Raw genomic sequence first — 18670 nt, forward strand, 5'->3', positions numbered from 1 at the left:
TGCTTCTGTTTTATGTTTTGGTTTTTTGGCTGCGGGGCTTGTGGGATTTTAAATCCCTTACTGGGGATCTAACCTGCACCCCTGCATTGGAAGGTGACCTCTTAATCACTGGACTGCCAAGGAAGTCCCCACTAGGCACCTTCTGTTTGCACAACCCCAGGGTTCATCCAGCCCTGTCAATCTTCAGTTCTGTCTCCCTTGTGTGCCGGTCCTTCCTTGGGACCTGCAAGTCAGCCCCAGATGAGTATCTGGAGAGCCGTGACCTGGCTTCCTGGGGAAATAATCCCGGTGCCTCCTCCCCACCCTTGGGAAACTCCTGTCTGAGTGTCCTCCTTCTCACCCATGCCAGCTGCATTACCTGTTCACCGTGCTGCCTCAGGGCAGTGCCAGGCCCAGGGCCCCAGGTCCGCAATCCTGCATGAAGCCAGGCCTCATTCCCTCAACTCCCAGTCCCGAGGGAAATGACCCAGACTGCTCGGCCAGGGAAGGGTGTTCCCTGCTAGGGTGCTGTCTGCAGGGCATTTCAGGATATTTCTGTCTCCTTGCCCTACCCACGCCCCCTCCCCCAGCTCCTTCTAAGGATCTCTTTTCTTCTCCTGCAGAACTGGCTGGACCCCTCCAAGGAAATCAAGAAGCAGATCCGGAGTGAGTGACCTGCCGTGATGGGAACGTGGTGGGGACTCCATCCTCCTTGGGGAGGTGCATTCAGACCGAGTTCATTTGCTCTGTGTGGCAGATCTGAGAGAAGGCAGGGTATTATTGTAGAGATGAGGAGCCTGTAGCCTGGACAAGAGGAATGACTGTCTGGAATCACTCATCATGTTAGCAGAGGAGTGTTCAGGATGTCAGCCCTAGAAGGGACTTGCAGAGTCATCTCAGACAAGGGGACAAACTGATGGCCCCCAAAACAGCCGCCCTCCTGTGCAGGGCCAGTGCAGGCTTGGGAGATTAGTGACCTTTGATCCAGCTCAGAATCCTTGTCCGCACTGCACTCTAGGCTGCTGCCAACTGATTGGTAGTGAACATGTCCTGTATTTAATAACAGGTAAGTGAGGCCCTGAAAAAGGCAGTTATTTACCCAGGATCACAGAGTGAGGTATTGGCCACGCCAGGTCTCCAGCCCTGGTCTCCCAGTACTATCCTGCTCTCTTTTCAAGGCCTGGGGCCAAGACAGATGAGCAGGCAAACACCTGTCTTTTCTGGCCCAGAGGGGAAAGCAAGGCATATTGGGAGGGACAGGGCAGCCTTCAAATGGCAGAAGGGAGAGGTATATGGCCTCACCAGGGGGACATGCAGTAGGTGGGGACTTGGAGCCTGGAGGCAGAGATGCCTCCACCAGGGGCTCCGCCCCTTGACTGTGCCTGGGCTCCCTGGTCTCCTGGCTAGAAGGCTATAGCTGAGCCTGTTGCCATGACAGCAGGCAGCTGGGTCTAGGGATGCCAGCTGAATATGCAGGAGGGGGCTTGAGGTTCTTCCTGTAGGCTCCTGTCAGTTGGAGACAAAGAGGTAGGCTTACAGATATAGCCCTCTCCTCTGGGGCCAACAGGGTCCTAGGCCTGGCCTTTAGGCTGTCCCCAGGAATGTCAGCCCAGCTGGGAAGCCTGCCTCTCATGCCTGAGAGAGTCAGAATACATGCAGGTGGCTGAGAGTGTTTGAGATGGACCAGGACTTTGGAAAAGAGAAGCTGCTGATAGAATCTTTGGGTCTCAGCTCCCTCCCAGGGCAGGGAGTCGGGTCTCCTCAAGTTATTGCGGAGCAGAGCTGCCTCCTTCAGTCTCTGTTCCTTTCCCCATAGTTTCTACTCATTCATCCCAGTTCTGTCTTTGGGGGCTCCATGGAAAAACTTTTTTATCCCCTACCCTACCCCCCATATCATGCAGCTTGTGGAATCTCCCCCAACCAGGAATTGAACCCAGGCCCTCAGCAGTAGGGTGCAGAATCTTAACCACTGGACCACCTGGGAATTCCCTGTCCTCTTTCTTGATTTGTGACAGCCCCAGACTTCTGAAGCTGGCACCTGAGTTCTGATGTCCTGGCCTTCAGAGTTTGGTATATTTCCTCCCGAATCTCAGTGCCCATCACTCAGGGCACTGGGGGCAATTCCTCCACCTCTCTGGATTCCTGCATTTCCCTAGCAAGTGGATTAATGATTCCTGCCTCGCTAGGTGGGGATGAAGTTTCTATGATGTGGGTGTGGACAACAACCAGCACATAGTAGGTGCTTCACACAGTAGGAGGCAATCTGGAGTGATGGTTAAAAGGGCATACACGAGTCAGACTGCCTGGATTTGAATCCTGACTCCATCACTACTTCTTGTGTTAGTTAATTGTTCTGTACCTCATCATCTATAAAGTGCAGGTCACCCTTATAATTAGGGTTCTTGTGAGGATTAAATGAGTTATTAGGTGTTTAATATCTAGAACATAGTAGAACCCAGTTTGTTTTAGCCATTATTATTATTATTGTTAATTATTGCCATTATTTTCTCTCTTTTTCTCTTTTTTTTTTTGACTGCACTGCATGGATTGCAGGAGCTCAGCTTCCTGGGCAGGAATTGAACCCAGTGAAAGCCCGGAATCCTAACCACTAGGCCACCAGGGAACTCCTCCATTATTATTCTTGAGATAGGAATTGTTTCCCCTTGAAGAGTCAGCTGTGGTTAGGAACCTAAGCTGTAGGGTCTTGGGATCAGAGGCTAGACCTGTTTTCTACCACTGACTGGCTAAGTGATCCTGGGAGGATGACTTAACCTCTCAAAATCTTTATCTATTAAAACAAAAGTGTACCTCAGGATCATTATAAAGATTAAATTCCAAAAAACACATAGAAAGTTCTTAGCAAGCAAAGCAACCAACACTTAGTAAGTGTGGGAGACATGACAGCTATGAAGATGGTGATGACCACAGGGACAGGATGGTCACCAGCCCTTCCTGACTGTGGCCATGCCCCGGATGAGCCTTGCTTTCTCACTTTGTCAGGGGTCCTTTTTTTAAAAATTGAATTAATTGAATTAATTAATTTTAAAAATATTTATTTATTTTTCCATGCCAGGTATTAATTGTGGCACACAGAATCTTTGATTTTCATTGCAGCATGAGAACTCTTAGTTGCAGCATGTGGGATCTAGTTCCCTAACCAGGGATTGAACCTGGGCCCCCTGCATTGGGAGCAGGGAGTCTTAGCCAATGGACCAACGGGGAAGTCCCTGTTGGGAGTTCTTTTAGAACTTGGAGCCCAAAATATCCCAAGGGCCATCTGACCATTGTTCTGGACTATGGCCTTTCGTCAAGGCCTCCTCTCTTCCCCCCGCTCACCCCTCCCCCTCGCCCTTCTTAAGTGGTCATCGCTTTTCTTGGCTCGCAGAGCTTCTCTAGCTAAAACCTCAACCTTTATTTTTCTTTACTTTTTAAATGTGTACCATTGATTTTTCGTAGCTAAATGTGGACGTTAACATTTATCCCAGTGAAATGTTTTTTGTTACTTTTAGCCCATTATATTTGCCTTTCAGTCTCGTTTATAATCCATTTGAGATGGAGTCAACATCAGATAGGACAGAGTTTTGCAAAGTCTGTTCTGAGAACCATTAATATGGAAGGAGGCCCTGTGACAAATGGATGCAGCAGGTCAAATGGGCTCTGGAAACTCTTGAATGTATGTCCCCCCTTTAAGAGGTGCAATGCACGGTAGCAGAGTGAGGGCTCTGAGAAACCCAATGTCAGGAAACCTGTTTAATGTGGTACTTTCTAGATTAATAATCTTCCCATTAATGTCCTGGGCACAGACTTTGGTGTAGAGGAAAGAGAGTGGGCTCTGGAGCCAGGTGGCCAGGGTGGGTCTGAACCTTAGCATTGCCACTTCCTAGCAGGTGACCTTGGACTGGCCATTTTACTACCTGGGCCTCACCATCCTCATTTACAAAATGGGGGTGATCGTAGGACTTGTTTACTGGGCTGTTGTGAGGTTTTATGAAGTGATGTTTGTGAAGTATTTAACAGCATGCCTAGCATATGTACCATTGGTTTTCTTTCTTTCTACCTTCCTTCCCACTGCTAGTTCACAACTCTTTTAATCTGGGCCTCAGTCTCCTCATCTGTCAAATGGGAATAATGTTCCAGGCTTTCTTACGGGTTTGTCCTAAGATTACAGTTATGGAAAAACTTTGAAAAACTGTCCATGAGATGGTACATCTGGGCCACCCACTGGGAAGATGGGGCCTCTCTGATCTTTTCTCCCACCTGCTCCTCTCAGGTAGCCCCTGGAATTTTGCCTTCACAGTCAAGTTCTACCCTCCTGACCCTGCCCAGCTGACAGAAGACATCACAAGGTGAGGGCTGGGGAGGGATGGTGTTGTACGGGGATGGGCACAGGGCCCTGGGAGATGCAAGATGGAATATGGGTACAAGATGCGGGGTGCAAACCCAGATGCCCACTGAGGCCATGCAGATAGCATCAAAAAGGGAATTTGACTCAGCACAAGAGAGAGTGATGCCAACACAGTGTCAATGGCAATGAATCCTTGACTTCAGAGGGGGAGGTGTCACGGGGAGCAGAGGGGCTCAGTGGGAATTCAAGAGGAAAGAGCCCACCTAAAACGGTCCCTGTTCCCCTCGGCAATCACGTATGTGGGCATCAGGCCCTATTGTTGGAAGAAAGTTAGAGATTTGAGAGTAAAAGCCACAATTTTAAAATGCTGGCAACTCATTTAAACTTTCAAAACACAAGGTATGGGCCATCTCTGGGTAGGGTAAGCCAGACACATCTGAAGGCTGTTGGGCAGGGTGGACCACCGAGTTTTGGCTTTGGGGATAAGGAGGGATTAGAACACAGGTGCCTTTGAAAGTGGGAGTTTGGTCCTGCATGTTAGTTGGTAGTGTGGGAGTAAAATGGGGCGTGTGACATCCCCAGGGAGGCAAGCCCAGGCTGCTGGAGTGAATTTGGATTGTGGATGCAGGCCTTGTGCATAAACAAGGCCAGTAGATAACAAGGCTTGATGATTAGAAGAGGGTGCAAAGCATCCCTCATGGGCTCAGCCTGCCTCTGGAACCCAAAACAGAGAGAGGAGTTTGTCTTTATCTAAGTGTGTTAGTTGCTTCAGTCATGTCCGACTCTTTGCGACCCCATGGACTGTAGCCTGCCAAGCTCCTCTGTCTGTGGAATTCTCCAGCAAGAATACTGGAGTGAGTTGCCATTTCCTCCTCCATCTCTTTATCTAAGCTTCTTCCAAAGAGATAGTCTTACTTCTTGATATCCTGGGGCTGTGTCATGCTTACCACCAATAGGATGTGATTTGGGTCTACTAAGCCAGTCCCTGTCTCCCACTGGGTCCCTCTCTAATTTCTGCCACTTGGCAAGCAATTAGCCAAGGTCAAGATACTGACTCTGGTCTTGGGAGATAAAACAGATGTTCCTGGAATAGATGAAATCTGAGGCCTTGGCCTCATTAGCCCTGCTCTAATTCCTGAGGTCAGCTTGGGGCCAGGGTGGCAGCAGCAGGGTCTAAACTTCATTCCTAAAAGGGCTGAGAGCTTCAGACCAAGACAACCCCCACCCTTCCGGGTCTTGCCCACTGGTGCCTCCCCTCTTTGTTTCTGGACATTGGGACACCAAGAAAGAAGTTAGCCCTGCTCAGCATGGATGGCCTCAGGGAGTGGGGTGGTAGTAGCAACTACTTAGGTGTTTATTTTTTTGGGGGGGGTGCACTGCATGGCGTGTGGGATTTTAGTTCCCCAACCAGGGATCAAACCTGTGCCCCCTACAGTGGAAACCAGTGAACCACCAAGGAAGTCCGTGTAGCAGCTGTTTAGCAAAAAATATTTAAACCCCAAATAAACTGGTCAAAATGACAAAGTGACTGGAATGAAAGACCAGTCTGTGTACTTGGCAATGATTTCTGAATTTGGAGACTTTTGAATGAAATGCACATAAGCCCACTGTCGGTGCCTGTGATGTTTGAGCTGCTGCTAATTCTGAACCGCAGCCTTGCCGCTGAGCATACACTGAGGCTGCATGTACTTTTTGCCAGAGCTTCAGTTCTGACTGCAAGATAATGTCATGGAGCAGTACAAACTACTTAAAAATAAAAGCCACTTAAAAGATACAAGTAATTGAAAAAAAATGGTGAGACATGGCAAAGTGGTCAGGGAGGTACTGCAGGCTGAGAATGAACTGGAATGTTAAAAAAATGTACACAGTAACTTAAAAAGCAATAAAAAAAATTGTTTGAAATTGTTCTAAAAATGGTAAAATCATCCAAGTGTGCATGAAAATTATAAAAAGTCTTGAAAGTTATAAAAGTGGTTGGAAATGTTTCTTCTGAGCCAATTTGGTTTCTGACAATTCACTTAGAGCTGTAGCCAAATTAAAAAGTTCTGAGAATACGTCGGCAAACAGGTTTTTCCAGCTGGTGGATTATGGCACAGAAGTTAAAATGAACAAAGTCAAGTCACACGTGCTGACATGGGAAGGGCTCTAAGGCACCCAGTTGAGTGTGAGAAAGCAAGTGAGCTGCACAGTCACATGTTGCATTTGCTAGCATTTACCTGCTAAAAACTCCCCATTAATCGAAACCACGTGCATTTTTAAAACTTTATTTTATTGAAGTATAGTTTCTTTACAATGTTGTGTTAATTTTTGCTGTACGGCAAAGTAATTCAGTTATATGCACACACACACATGTATTTTCTTTTACATGTTCTTTTCCATTACGGTTTATTACAGGTAATAGTTCCCCATGCTATTCAGTAAGACCGTGTTGTCTATCTATTCTGTATATATTAATAATAGTTTGCACCTGCGAATCCGCAATTCCCATTCTGTCCGTCCTGTACCACCCCTCCCCTCTGGCAACCACAAGTCTGTTCTCTGTGTCTGTGAGTCTGTTTCTGTTTTGTAGATAAGTTCATTTGTGTCATATTTTAGATTCCACATATAAGTGTTATCATGTGGTATGTCTTTCTCTTTCTGACTTACTTTACTTAGTATATGATACTCTCTAGATCCATCCATGTTGCTGCAAATAGCATTATTTCATTCTTTTTTATGGCTGAGTAGTATTCCATTGTATTCGGTTGGCTAAAAAGTTCATTTGGGCTTTTCTGTAATGTCCTGTGGAAAAACCCAAATGAGCTTTTTGGCCAACCCAATATGCCACATCTTTTGTACCCACTCATCTGTTGGTGGATATTTAGGTTGTTTCTGTGTCTTGGCTACTGTGAGTCGTGCTGCTGTGGACATGGGAGTGCATGCATCTTTTTGAATTATATTTTTTCTGAATATATGCCCTGAAGTGGGATTGCTAGATTATATGGCAACTCTATTTTTAATTTTTAGAGGAAGCTCCATACTGTTTTCCATAGTGGCTGCACCAATTTACATTCCCAACAACAGTCTAGGAGGGTTCCCTTTTCTTCACACCCTCTCTAGTATTTGTTATTTGTAGACTTTTTAATGATGGTCATTCTGACTACTGTGAGGTGGTACCTCATTGTCGTTTTGATTTGCATTTCTCTAATATTTAGTAACAATGAGCATCTTTTCGTGTGCCTATTGGCCATCTGTATGTCTTCTTTGGAGAAATGTCTATTTAGGTCTTCTGCCCATTTTTTGATTGGGTATTTTTTTTTTTTTTTTTTTTTTTACTAGGTTACATGAGCTGTTTGTATATTTTGGAGATTAAGCCCCTGTTGGTGGCATCACTTGCAAATATTTTCTCCCAGTCCATAGATTGTCTTTTTGTTTTGTTGATGGTTGCCTTTGCTGTGCGAAAGCTTATAAACTTGATTAGGTCCCATTTATTTAGTTTTGTTTTTCTATTGCCATGGGAGATTGACCTAGGAAAACACTAGTATGATTTATGCCTGAGAATGTCTTGCCTATGTTCTTTTCTAGGAATTTTACAGTGTCATTTCTTATATTTAAGTCTTTAAGCCATTTTGAGTTTATTTTTGTGTATGATGTGAGGGCATGTTCCAATTTCATTGATTTACATGTGACTGTCCAGCTTTCCCAACACCACTTGCTGAAGAGACTATCTTTTCCCCGTTGTATTTTCTTGCTTCCTTTTTCAAAGATTAATTGACCATATAGGTGTGTGGGTTTATTTCTGGGCTCTCTATTCTGTTCTGTTGATCCATATGTCTTTTTTTGTGCCAATATCATGCTGTTTTGATTACTGTAGCTTTGTGTATTGTCTGAAGTCTGGGGAGGGTTATACCTCCTGCTTTGTTCTTTTTCCTCAGGATTTAGCAATTCTGGGTCCTTTATGGTTCCATGCAAATTATAGGATTATTTATTCTAGTTCTGTGAAAAATGCCACAGGTATTGATAGGAATTGAATTAAACCTTTAGTTGATTTGGCTAGTGTGGCCATTTTAACAATGTTCATTCTTCTGACTATGCGTATGAGATGTCTTTCCATTTCTTTGAATCATCTCTGATTTCTTTTATTAATGTTTTATAGTTCTCAGCATATAAGTCTTTTACCTCCTTGATCAAGTTTATTCTTGTTTTTTTTTTTTGATGCAGATTCTAAAGGGGATTTGTTTTTTTACATTCCTTTTCTGATATTTCATTGTTAAAGTGTAAAGAAATGCAACCAATTTCTGTATGTTAATCTTGTATTTTGCCACCTTGCTGAATTCATTTATCAGTTTTAGTAGTTTTTATGAGGAGTCTTTAGGATTTTCTATATGTAGTATCATGTCATCTGCATATAATGACAGTTTTATCTCTTCCCTACCAATTTGGGTACATTTTATTTCTTTTTCTTGTCTGATTGCTGTGGTTAGGACTTCTATTCAATATTATGTTGAATAGAAGTGGTGAGGTGGGCATCCTTGCTTGTTCCAGATTTTAGTGGGAAGGCTTTCAGCTTTTCAGCATTGACTATCGTATTGGCTGTGGCTTTGTCATAAATAACCTTTATTATGTTGAGATATGTTCCCTCTATACCCACTTTCTTAAGATTTTTTTTTATCATGAATGGATGCTGAACTTTATCAAATGCTTTTTCTGAATCTATGAAGATGATCATGTGAAAATTACATAAATTTCTAGATGTCCATGGAGGAAAAAGGGGTACCACAGGGGTAACAGGAGTAACCTCTGGGGGAGGGGATTAGGACTGAGGATGAATATAAAGAAGAAATTTATAATTACCTCTAAAGTTTACATTTTTCCCCACAATAAGTGTATAATAATTGTATAATTCAAAATATATCATATTTTTAAGAAATGGATAACCAGCAAAGCAGTCCTAATTTAGCTTGAAAATGGATTCAAAATTGAAAATGTTCCCATAGCAGGAAAAATCCATCAAACTTAGAAATGAACAAAAATGCTTAACATTTCATGAAATGTTACATAACCATCTTCTAAGATACACCCAGAGTATTAACACACGACCTGCCGGTATTAACACATGGCATGTCTGAGAATATTCCTCTCTGTGCTGAGCATCGATTAGTTTGGAGCTGATGGATCCATAGGAAGCTGTGGTTGGGGGCGTCCAGGGAGGGAGTGGGCCCCCCTGTGCCCATGCGCACTCTCCCCTATCTCCAGATACTACCTGTGCCTGCAGCTGCGGGCGGACATCATCACGGGCCGCCTGCCCTGCTCCTTCGTCACGCACGCCCTGCTGGGCTCCTACGCCGTGCAGGCTGAGCTGGGCGACTACGACGCCGAGGAGCATGTGGGCAACTATGTCAGCGAGCTCCGCTTCGCCCCTAATCAGACTCGGGAGCTGGAAGAAAGGATCATGGAGCTGCACAAGACATACAGGTGAGAGGACCTCCACCCAGGCCTCCCCTGGCTCCTCGGCCCGTTGGCCAGAACCTTCCTGGCTAGACCCCAGAGGCTGTCCTGTAAGAACCCCACCTGCTGCTAACGTGAAGTGTGTCTGAGAGCAGATTATCTCATCAGAGGGGAATGATGATAACTCACTATGTGACCTTAAATGACTTCTGTATGGGTGAGATAATTCCATGTCCTTGGCCTCTGAGAATCGGTCTCTTGATCAGCCAATTGGAGATAACATAGTAATAACTATTATTTGTCCCTGGTTAAGTGTCCTGATGTCTCCATCTTGGCATAAAGGTCAAGTTTGCATTCTGAAGCCAGACAATCAGGTTCACCTTTTGGCTCTGCCACTTTCTAACTGGGGCATCTCAAGCTGGTTGTTTCACTTCCCCATTCTTTAGTTTCCTCATCTATTCAGTGGGCACTAATAAAATCTATGTTATAGGGTCCTAGGGGGCACTAAATGTCATGTATTAGAGACTCACCGTGTATAATTGTTGCTCTGTGATTTGAGGGGTTGAGTCATTGATTGTGTAGTGGAAGACACCTTGTTCCAGGAGTTAGAAGATAGCTAACTAGTTGGGTGATGATGGGCTGGCTATCTACCCCATTTTCCACCTGTATTTAAAAAAAATTTTTTTCCCACCTGTATTTGTAAGGACATAGGTTATCAGTGTTTCTCAACTGCTGGTATTGGGGCAGGAGAATTCACTGTGGGGGGTGTTTGGCATCCCTGGACCCTAGGCCCTAAATGCCCATAACACCCACTCAGTCTTTGTGACAACCAAAATGTACCCACCATTTCCAAATCCCTGCCATGAGGGTGATACCCCTTCCCTGAGGGTCCCGTGGAATTAAATGGTCCTTTTAAGCTAGAAGCACTTTGGACTCCAAGTCCAGGCTTGTTAGGGGAACCCAGTGTGATAAATGATACGAAAGTGTTAGTCACTCAGTCATGTCCGACTCTTTGCAACCCTGTGGACTTAGCCCGCCAGGCTCCTCTGTCCATGAGATTTTCCAGGCAAGGATAGGGAGTGGATTGCCATGCCCTCCTCCAGGGGATCTTTCCCACCCAGGGATCCAACCAGTGTCTCTTATGTCTCCTGTGTTGGCAAGCAAGTTCTTTACCACTAGTACCACCCAGCAAGCCCCTTAGTTGAGACATGTGAGATCTACTTTCGGACAGGGATTGAACTTGGGGCCCCTGCCTTGGGAGCATGGAGCCTTAGCCACTGGACCAGAGGGAAGTCCCCAGACCTTCAGCTTTATCAGCTCTTTTGACTTAAAGCAGAGGTCACTAGAGTGACCTCTAGTATCCAGGCATCCACGCAGCAGTTCCCCAAGGTAGACAGAACACAGGAAACTGAGGATACAAGACAGATGGAAGCAAAGTGGTTGGGAACACAACCATGGAGCCACGTTATCTGGATTCAAATCCTGACTTTGCTACTTAATAACTGTGTGCCCTTAGGCAAGTTATTCAAGCTATCCGTGCCACAGTTTCATCATCTATAAAATGAGAATAGTGATATCTACCTTGTAGACTTTTTTATGAGGATTCACATGAGTTAATACATGTTAAGTGCTAGGAACGGTAACCAGCACATAGTACTCAACAAATATTAGCCGTGGCATACTTTGGCCACCTCATGCGGAGAGTTGACTCATTGGAAAAGACCCTGATGCTGGGAGGGATTGGGGGCAGGAGGAGAAGGGGACGACAGAGGATGAGATGGCTGGATGGCATCACCGACTCGATGGACATGAGTTTGAGTAAACTCCGGGAGTTGGTGATGGACAGGGAGGCCTGGCGTGCTGCGATTCATGGGGTTGCAGAGAGTCGGACACGACTGAGCGACTGAACTGAACTGAACTGAACTGAACTGAAGTGCAGAGCATACAGTTTCCTGGCAGCCAAAGCAAAGAAGGAATGTGGTGAATTACATAACTCTTTTTTTCAGAAAGGAGAATGTGCATCTGTTCTTCAGGCGAGATTAAATGGTTTCTGATACAAAATTCTGAGAAAAATAGCTGATGTGGGTAATAATTCAGGAGCCCCTGGGTGATTATAATGAGCAGTGTCAGTCACAGTGGTTTCACTGTCATGAAGAAACAGAATTTATGGTTCACGCTTAACCCAATGGCAGAATGAGGCAAAACTCCAGACTCCTGGCTGAGCCTTTGAATGCTTCCTGGAGGAAACAGGACTGGCCCTGAGCTTTGGCAGGAGATGAGAGTTCAATGGGCTGAAGTGGGGGGCTAGGGGCATGCCATCCGACACTGAGAGCGGAGGGGAGGGACTGGGAAGGCCCAGCTGCACTGTGCTCCAGAAAATTTGCTTCCTGGAATCCCAGGTTCTGATCATAGCCACCTTCAGCTGGCAGGACTCGGGCCCACGCCTTTCCCGTGGCCATCATTGATCACTTTCTTTCCCTTAGGGGCATGACCCCAGGAGAAGCAGAAATCCACTTCCTAGAGAATGCCAAGAAGCTTTCTATGTATGGAGTAGACCTGCACCATGCCAAGGTACTGCTGGGGGCTGGGATTCCCTAGGGCCTGGGAGTGCCCCCCGAGGAACTACCAGGGCCTTCTGGAGGGCTTGGTGTGCCAGTCTTTTCTCATTTCTCATTCCTTGACGCTCCATAACCCTTTACTTCCCCGTGACCCTTATGATTTTTCTTATTATTTATGAACCTGTCTGTGCCGCCACTAGATTGAGAGCTTCATGAGGGAAAGACGTGGGTCTGAACTTATTTCTGTATCCTGAGCACATAGCATATGACCTAGTATGCCTAGTTACCACTAAATGTTTGCTGGGTGAATGAATGATTGAGTGATTGGTGAAAAGGATCGAACAAGTGAGTGGGTGAATCAATGACAAAATGAATGGACAGATGGCTCTGTGAGGGATGCATCAGGGGGACGCCACGTGGATGCTCAAACCCTGCTCCAGAGAGGGGTTTTGGGATGGGTGGCAGGCTCTCCTCAGGCATGGACCCCAGGCCTGACCTTGCACGATCCCTTCTCACGCAGGACTCTGAGGGCATTGACATCATGTTAGGAGTCTGTGCCAATGGCCTGCTTATCTACCGGGACCGGCTGAGGATCAACCGCTTCGCCTGGCCCAAAATTCTCAAGATCTCCTACAAGAGGAGTAACTTCTACATCAAGATCCGGCCTGGGGAGGTGAGCCTGCCTAGGGAACCCCTTCTTCCCTGGGATCAACTAAAATGGTGGGACCCTGGCAGCAAGACCTGGGATTTTTCCTACCTGGGATGCATAGATGGAGGTGCTGCGTGCTGGGTGAGGAGAGGGCCCTCTTTTGCTGGGGCTCTCTAAATAGACATTGCACTTTCAGTGTGTGCCTGCGCGTGCACACACACACACACGTATACACACAATAGTGTACCTATAAAGACAGCCACATAGGGACTTCTCTGGCGGTCCAGTGGTTAAAACAATGCACTTCTAATGCAAGGGCCGTGTGTTCAATCCCTAGTTAGGGAAATAAGATGCCATATGCCATGTGTGGGAAAAAATTGATAATAAAAAGATAACCACATATATTTAGGTTATACGGATCAGTGACTGTATCCCCATGTCTGGGCTTCCCTGGTGGCTCAATGGTTAAAAACTCACCTGCCAATGCAGGAGATGCGGGTTCAATCCCTGGGTCAGGAAGATCCCCTGGAGAAGGAAATGGCAACCCACTCCAGTATTCTTACCTGGGAAATCCCATGGACAGAGGAGCCTGCGGGGGGCTATAGTCCATAGGGTCTCAAAGAGTCAGAAACAACTTAGCAACTAAGATACAATAGCACCATGTTCACGTTCCTGTGTTTTGCTTACATGTGCTACTCGAGTGTGTACACATATGAAGGTACACACACATACACATGATTATACACACATGCAAACTTGAATACTTCCACCCTCCACATCCCATGCATCACAAACTCCACTTTGTTCTACCTCTAGAATTAGGGCGAGCCCTTCTGCCTCTGTCCACTGCCCTGGCCACCATCTCTCCCCTCCACCCCTCCCCTCTCCTTCCCACTGGTCCCTTGGCCTCCATGGTCACTGTAGGCCTTTTTCCTCACAGCTGCTTAAGAGTCCCTTCCAGCAGATCAGGCTGTACTCACCCCACTCCCACTCCTCACTTGAACCTTTCAAGGGCTCTCTTTGGCTCTTGAACTCAAGTCCTAACTTTTCTGCCCACCTGCCTCTCACACGTCTCTGCCCCGCTGCCCCACGCCAATGGCACCCCAGCCCCTTAGGGCTTCTCTGAGATCCTTGAGTAAGCAAACTCTCACCTGTCTGAGCCCTTTGCTTCTGATGTTCCATCTTCCTGAAATCCTTTGCCCTTCCTTCTCACAGAGCTTGGGTTCCTTTCCCATCCTCCAGCTCTGCTCCAAGATCCCCTGTGTAGAAAGTGTTCCCTGATAACCCTTTCTTTCTATTTATTTATTGATTTGTCTGCACTGGGTCTTAGCTGTGGGACGTGGGATCTTCATTCTGCATTGCAACATTTGGAATCTTTTAATTGCCACATGTGGGATCTAGTTCCCTGACCAGGGATCGAACCCGGGCCCCCTGCATAGGAAACACAGAGTCTTAGCCACTGGACCATCAGGGAAGTCCCTGATCACCCTTTCTAAAGTAGCACCTGACCCCCGGGCCTGCTCAGACATTCTTTGTCACATCACACATCTCTGTCTATTCCCTTTGTGCCCTTATCAGTATCTAAGATGAGCTTGTGTACTCATTTATTATCGAGCCCCTTCCCCTCCTCCAACCCCTGAGAATCTTCTGTTTGGTCACCATGGTGTCTCTGCTGCTTAGCTTTGGACCTGTCACAGAATAAGGGCTTAACCCACCTGATTGATTAAATGAATGAATAAATTATATATACCTATTTATTCATATATTTATATGAATATTTATATGAATTCATATATTTATATGAATAAGTAAGCAGGCCAGAGTCATACAGGCCTGAGAAGAGGTGCAGAAAGGCTGGACTGGTGGCGGGAGTGGGCCCAGGCCTTCCTTCTGACCCGCCCTCCTTGGTTTTGCAGTATGAGCAGTTTGAGAGCACGATTGGCTTTAAGCTCCCGAATCACCGGTCAGCCAAGAGACTGTGGAAGGTCTGCATCGAGCACCACACGTTCTTCCGGTGAGCCTGCCCCCGGGCAGGGTGGTAGCTGGGGCTGAGTTAGAGGCCGTGTGAGTGGATGTGGCTAATGTCCTTGTTCTGTCAGTAGAAGGAGCCAGTAGGGACTCTGGGAAAACCCTCCTCCTCCTCCTCCTCCTCCTCCTCTTTCCCCAAGCCTCTCCCCTTCTGGACCACTTAGAGTTGTAGGAGGAGAAGGGGGCGACAGAGGATGAGATGGTTGGATGGTATCATCAACTCAGCGGACATGAGTTTGAACACACTCCGGAGATGGGGAAGGACAGGGAAGCCTGGCGTGCTGCTGTCCATGGGGTCACAGAGTCAGACATGACTGAGCAGTTGAGCAAGAGTTGTCATAGCCGGTGAGACAGCGGGATGGAAGGCCAGCTGTGGTCCAGCCTTGGGTCTGGCATTGCAGGTCTGGTCCTTCCTCCTTACCTCCACCCCTCCCCTGCAGGCTGGTGTCCCCTGAGCCCCCACCCAAGGGCTTTCTGGTGATGGGCTCCAAGTTCCGGTATAGCGGGAGGACCCAGGCACAGACGCGCCAGGCCAGCGCCCTCATCGACCGGCCTGCGCCCTTCTTTGAACGTTCTTCTAGCAAACGGTACACCATGTCCCGCAGCCTTGATGGAGGTATGCCCCGCACTGGAGGTTGGGGGAGAGGGGTGTGTGAAGGGTACACCACAGTTGATTTGCACCAGGCCTGGAGGCCCAGGAACACTCCTGCATCCAGTGCCTCTCAGCGGGTTAGTTCAGCCTCCGGGTTCCCCTCCCGCTGGAATGTGACCCTGCCAACTCTCTGGGCTTCTCACAGCTTCCCTGAGCTGTGGCCTTTTGGGGTCCCAGGTTCACCGTATGGTTTTCTGGGCCCCCTTCCTGAGAAGCTGAGCCGTTCACAGCTTGTCACCATACTGGGATGGTTTATTGTAACTTCAGTGAGGGGCTGGTGATGTCCTACCGGAGGCAGAGTTATTCCCAATCATTTTTTTGGTTCTACTGGGCTCTGGACATCTAACCACAGGGCACTCTCCACTGCCCCCATTTCTGTTGAGTTGATAAGGGCCCTTACTATCAATGAGAATTGCCCATACTGAGGCCCAGAGAGGTTGTGTAATTTACCCAAGGTCACACAGCCAACAAGAGATGGATTTGTGATTTGAACCCAGGTTCTAAAGCTGTGGATCAGGAAAGGACCTGGGACTGGAGGCAGCTCAGTTGCTCTTGTATGAAGCAGACCAGAGTTTCTCAAAATGTAGCACCAGAACCAGCCATGAGCTTGTGAACTTGAGGAGTCTCAGACCTTGACCTGATCCTACTAAATCAACACCCTTAGGGCCCAGGACTGTCCCAGGATATGCACAGAAGTTTTTAGGAGAGATTCAGGAGCCCCATGGGGCATTGGGAGTTAGGCAGATCTGAGTTCCCTGCATTGGAAGCACAGAGCCTAAACCAGGGAAGTCCCCCAGAACAGTAACATTCGTGAGCCAACATTGATCGAATTGGCTCACTCTGTGCCAGCCACTTCTCTTAGACACATCAGCTTATTTGTTCCTCCTCTCAGTTGTCAGAGTTAGCTACTGTTTGTGGATGAGGCAACTGAGGCCCAGAGAGGTTGTGTCATTTACCCAAGGTCACATAGCCAAGAAGAGATGGAATTGAGATTTGGACCCAGACTCTAGTGCTATAGAGTCAGGAAAGGAGCTGGGGCTGGAGGCAGCTCAGTCACCATCCACGTGACCTGGGAAAGCCCACTCACTCCTCGGGGCACTGGCTCCTTATCCCCAGTGTGCTGGGGCTGTTTGAGTGTCTGCTCTATTCCAGGTGTGGCTGGGCAGGTGGTGGGCTGGCTCCCGGTCCCTGCACCTGGGAGATGACTCACACAGCTGCCCGGCCATCTCTGCCCACTTCAGCAGAGTTCTCTCGCCCAGCCTCCGTCAGTGAGAACCATGATGCAGGACCGGACGGCGACAAGCGGGAGGAGGATGGCGAGTCTGGAGGGCGGCGGTCCGAGGCTGAGGAGGGAGAGGTCAAGACCCCCACCAAGATCAAGGAGCTAAAGGTACGAGGCTGGCTTTCTTGTTTCCTCTGACCTGGGGGGTCAAGAGGCTGATCTTGGGTCTAGGCTCAGCCTTGGCCTTCAGGTACCCCCAGCTACGGCCAAGCATCCTTGCTGCGCGGTGCACCATGGACAGGGCCTTGCCCTTGGGCCATGCTCCGTACCTGGAATTGCCAGGTGGGGGTGGGGCATGCTGCCCACCCTGTACCCTGCCCCTCCTTTGGCCCTGCTCTCCCGGAGGGGCACTCTGCCCCCTGGTGGACTCTGGCCTCCTCTTGCTCACTCCTGATTTGCCCCTTTGCCTCTTATCTGGGTCTGCACAGCCTTCTTCCACTCATGATGGGGTGTCCCTGCAGGCCACAGGGGTGAGGTTCAAGTGTGACACCTCCTGCTGCCAACCCCATGTCCCACCAACCTGTGCACAAGCTCATGCAGGCCCACATGGCCTCAGACTCACACACGTTCACTCACAGTTGTGTACCCCTCTCACCCATAGGGTTATGGACCCAAACATGCAGACAGCCTGCGTGCACACACAGGCATGTGCACACACGGGTGTCGTGTGTTTCCATCACGCACCTCGGGAACATAGGCCCCTGAACACACACTGCCATGCAAGAAGCATGACTTTCCAGAACCTCTGCGTCCCATCTGCTGAGTGTGACTGCCCGCTTTGCCTCCGGTCCTACCACCCCCTTCTTCGCCTTCTTGGGCTCCCTGCTTCCCGCACCTTCTGACGACCTCACTGCCCTGCTGGTGGCCCAGCCAGCATCCAACAGTGCTCCGGGCTACCTGCTAGACCAGGGTGGTTGCGGTTATCTCTAATCCATTTGCTCTACTGATCCTGCTGGTTCCTTTTCCTCCTCCCATGTCCCGCTAGCCGGAGCAGGAAACCACGCCGAGACACAAGCAGGAGGTACTGCGCAGGGGGGTTCCTGTCCCCACCCACCCAGCCATTCATCATTTGTCACCACCGTCCATCCCAGGCTCATATCCCGGCTCATATCTCAGCTTCTTCTCCGCTCCCGGCCATCTCTCTCCATCACCCAAGGCCACCCGCCATCACTCCCTCCCTGTCTTAAGCTCATGGATAGACTTCACTCCCCACAACCAGCCATGCTCCCCTCTCTCCCTACCCCTCCTTCCCCCAGCTTCATTCTCCACCTCTCCAGACCACCCCCTGCTTGCTTCCCACCTGCTGACCATCCCCACTGTGTCCCCCTGCCATTCTTTCAATTCATGATTCCATGATTTTATTGAGCTCATCTCCACCCCCATTTCCCTCACCCCCTGTCTTGGACTTCCTTAGACTCCTCTTCCTACACCACTGTCTTGTCATGCCTCCACCTCATCTGTGTCAGCTGCATCCCACCCCAAGCTGCTTTTTGTATCTATTGGCAAGCAGATGTGGGGGGGGTGGGGTATGGCGGGGTGGAGCCTCAGAGCACATCTGTCTTCTCAGAACCCTGGTGTGCCTCCCACCACCCCGGTGGGACCCCTGCTGCTCCAGTTCTACCAGGAAAGCTCCCCCTTCCTCCTCCCCCTCCCCCTCCTCTTCCTCCTCCCATTTTTTGAGTCTCTCAACTTACTCCTCCTGTGTTAACCACGTCTCCTTTCTTTCGTATAGTCTCCAACTCCTCCTTTG

At 48.3% G+C, this 18670-nt stretch overlaps 1 protein-coding gene and 1 non-coding gene across 17 annotated transcripts in view; one reads left to right on the forward strand and one right to left on the reverse strand.

Moving 5' to 3' along the window:
- EPB41L1 (erythrocyte membrane protein band 4.1 like 1) overlaps positions 1-18670 on the forward strand; it is a 135466-nt gene that overhangs the window by 81845 nt on the left and 34951 nt on the right. For 10 of the 16 annotated variants that reach the window (XM_043884367.1, XM_043884369.1, XM_043884370.1 and 7 more), the window contains 9 exons: positions 603-645; positions 4250-4325; positions 9560-9778; positions 12235-12322; positions 12830-12982; positions 14875-14972; positions 15427-15602; positions 16880-17028; positions 17906-17941. In XM_043884367.1, the coding sequence (XP_043740302.1) occupies positions 603-645; positions 4250-4325; positions 9560-9778; positions 12235-12322; positions 12830-12982; positions 14875-14972; positions 15427-15602; positions 16880-17028; positions 17906-17941 (1038 nt within the window). The remainder of the gene's footprint in view (positions 1-602; positions 646-4249; positions 4326-9559; positions 9779-12234; positions 12323-12829; positions 12983-14874; positions 14973-15426; positions 15603-16879; positions 17029-17905; positions 17942-18670) is intronic. The other 6 variants (XM_043884364.1, XM_043884375.1, XM_043884378.1 and 3 more) reach the window with 4 other exon arrangements.
- Positions 14360-14432, reverse strand: TRNAG-UCC. Its single transcript has one exon. It is a non-coding gene; the product is annotated as a tRNA-Gly (tRNA).

Source organism: Cervus elaphus, chromosome 23 (assembly GCF_910594005.1).
Source record: "Cervus elaphus chromosome 23, mCerEla1.1, whole genome shotgun sequence".
NCBI classification, from domain to species: Eukaryota; Metazoa; Chordata; class Mammalia; order Artiodactyla; family Cervidae; genus Cervus; species Cervus elaphus.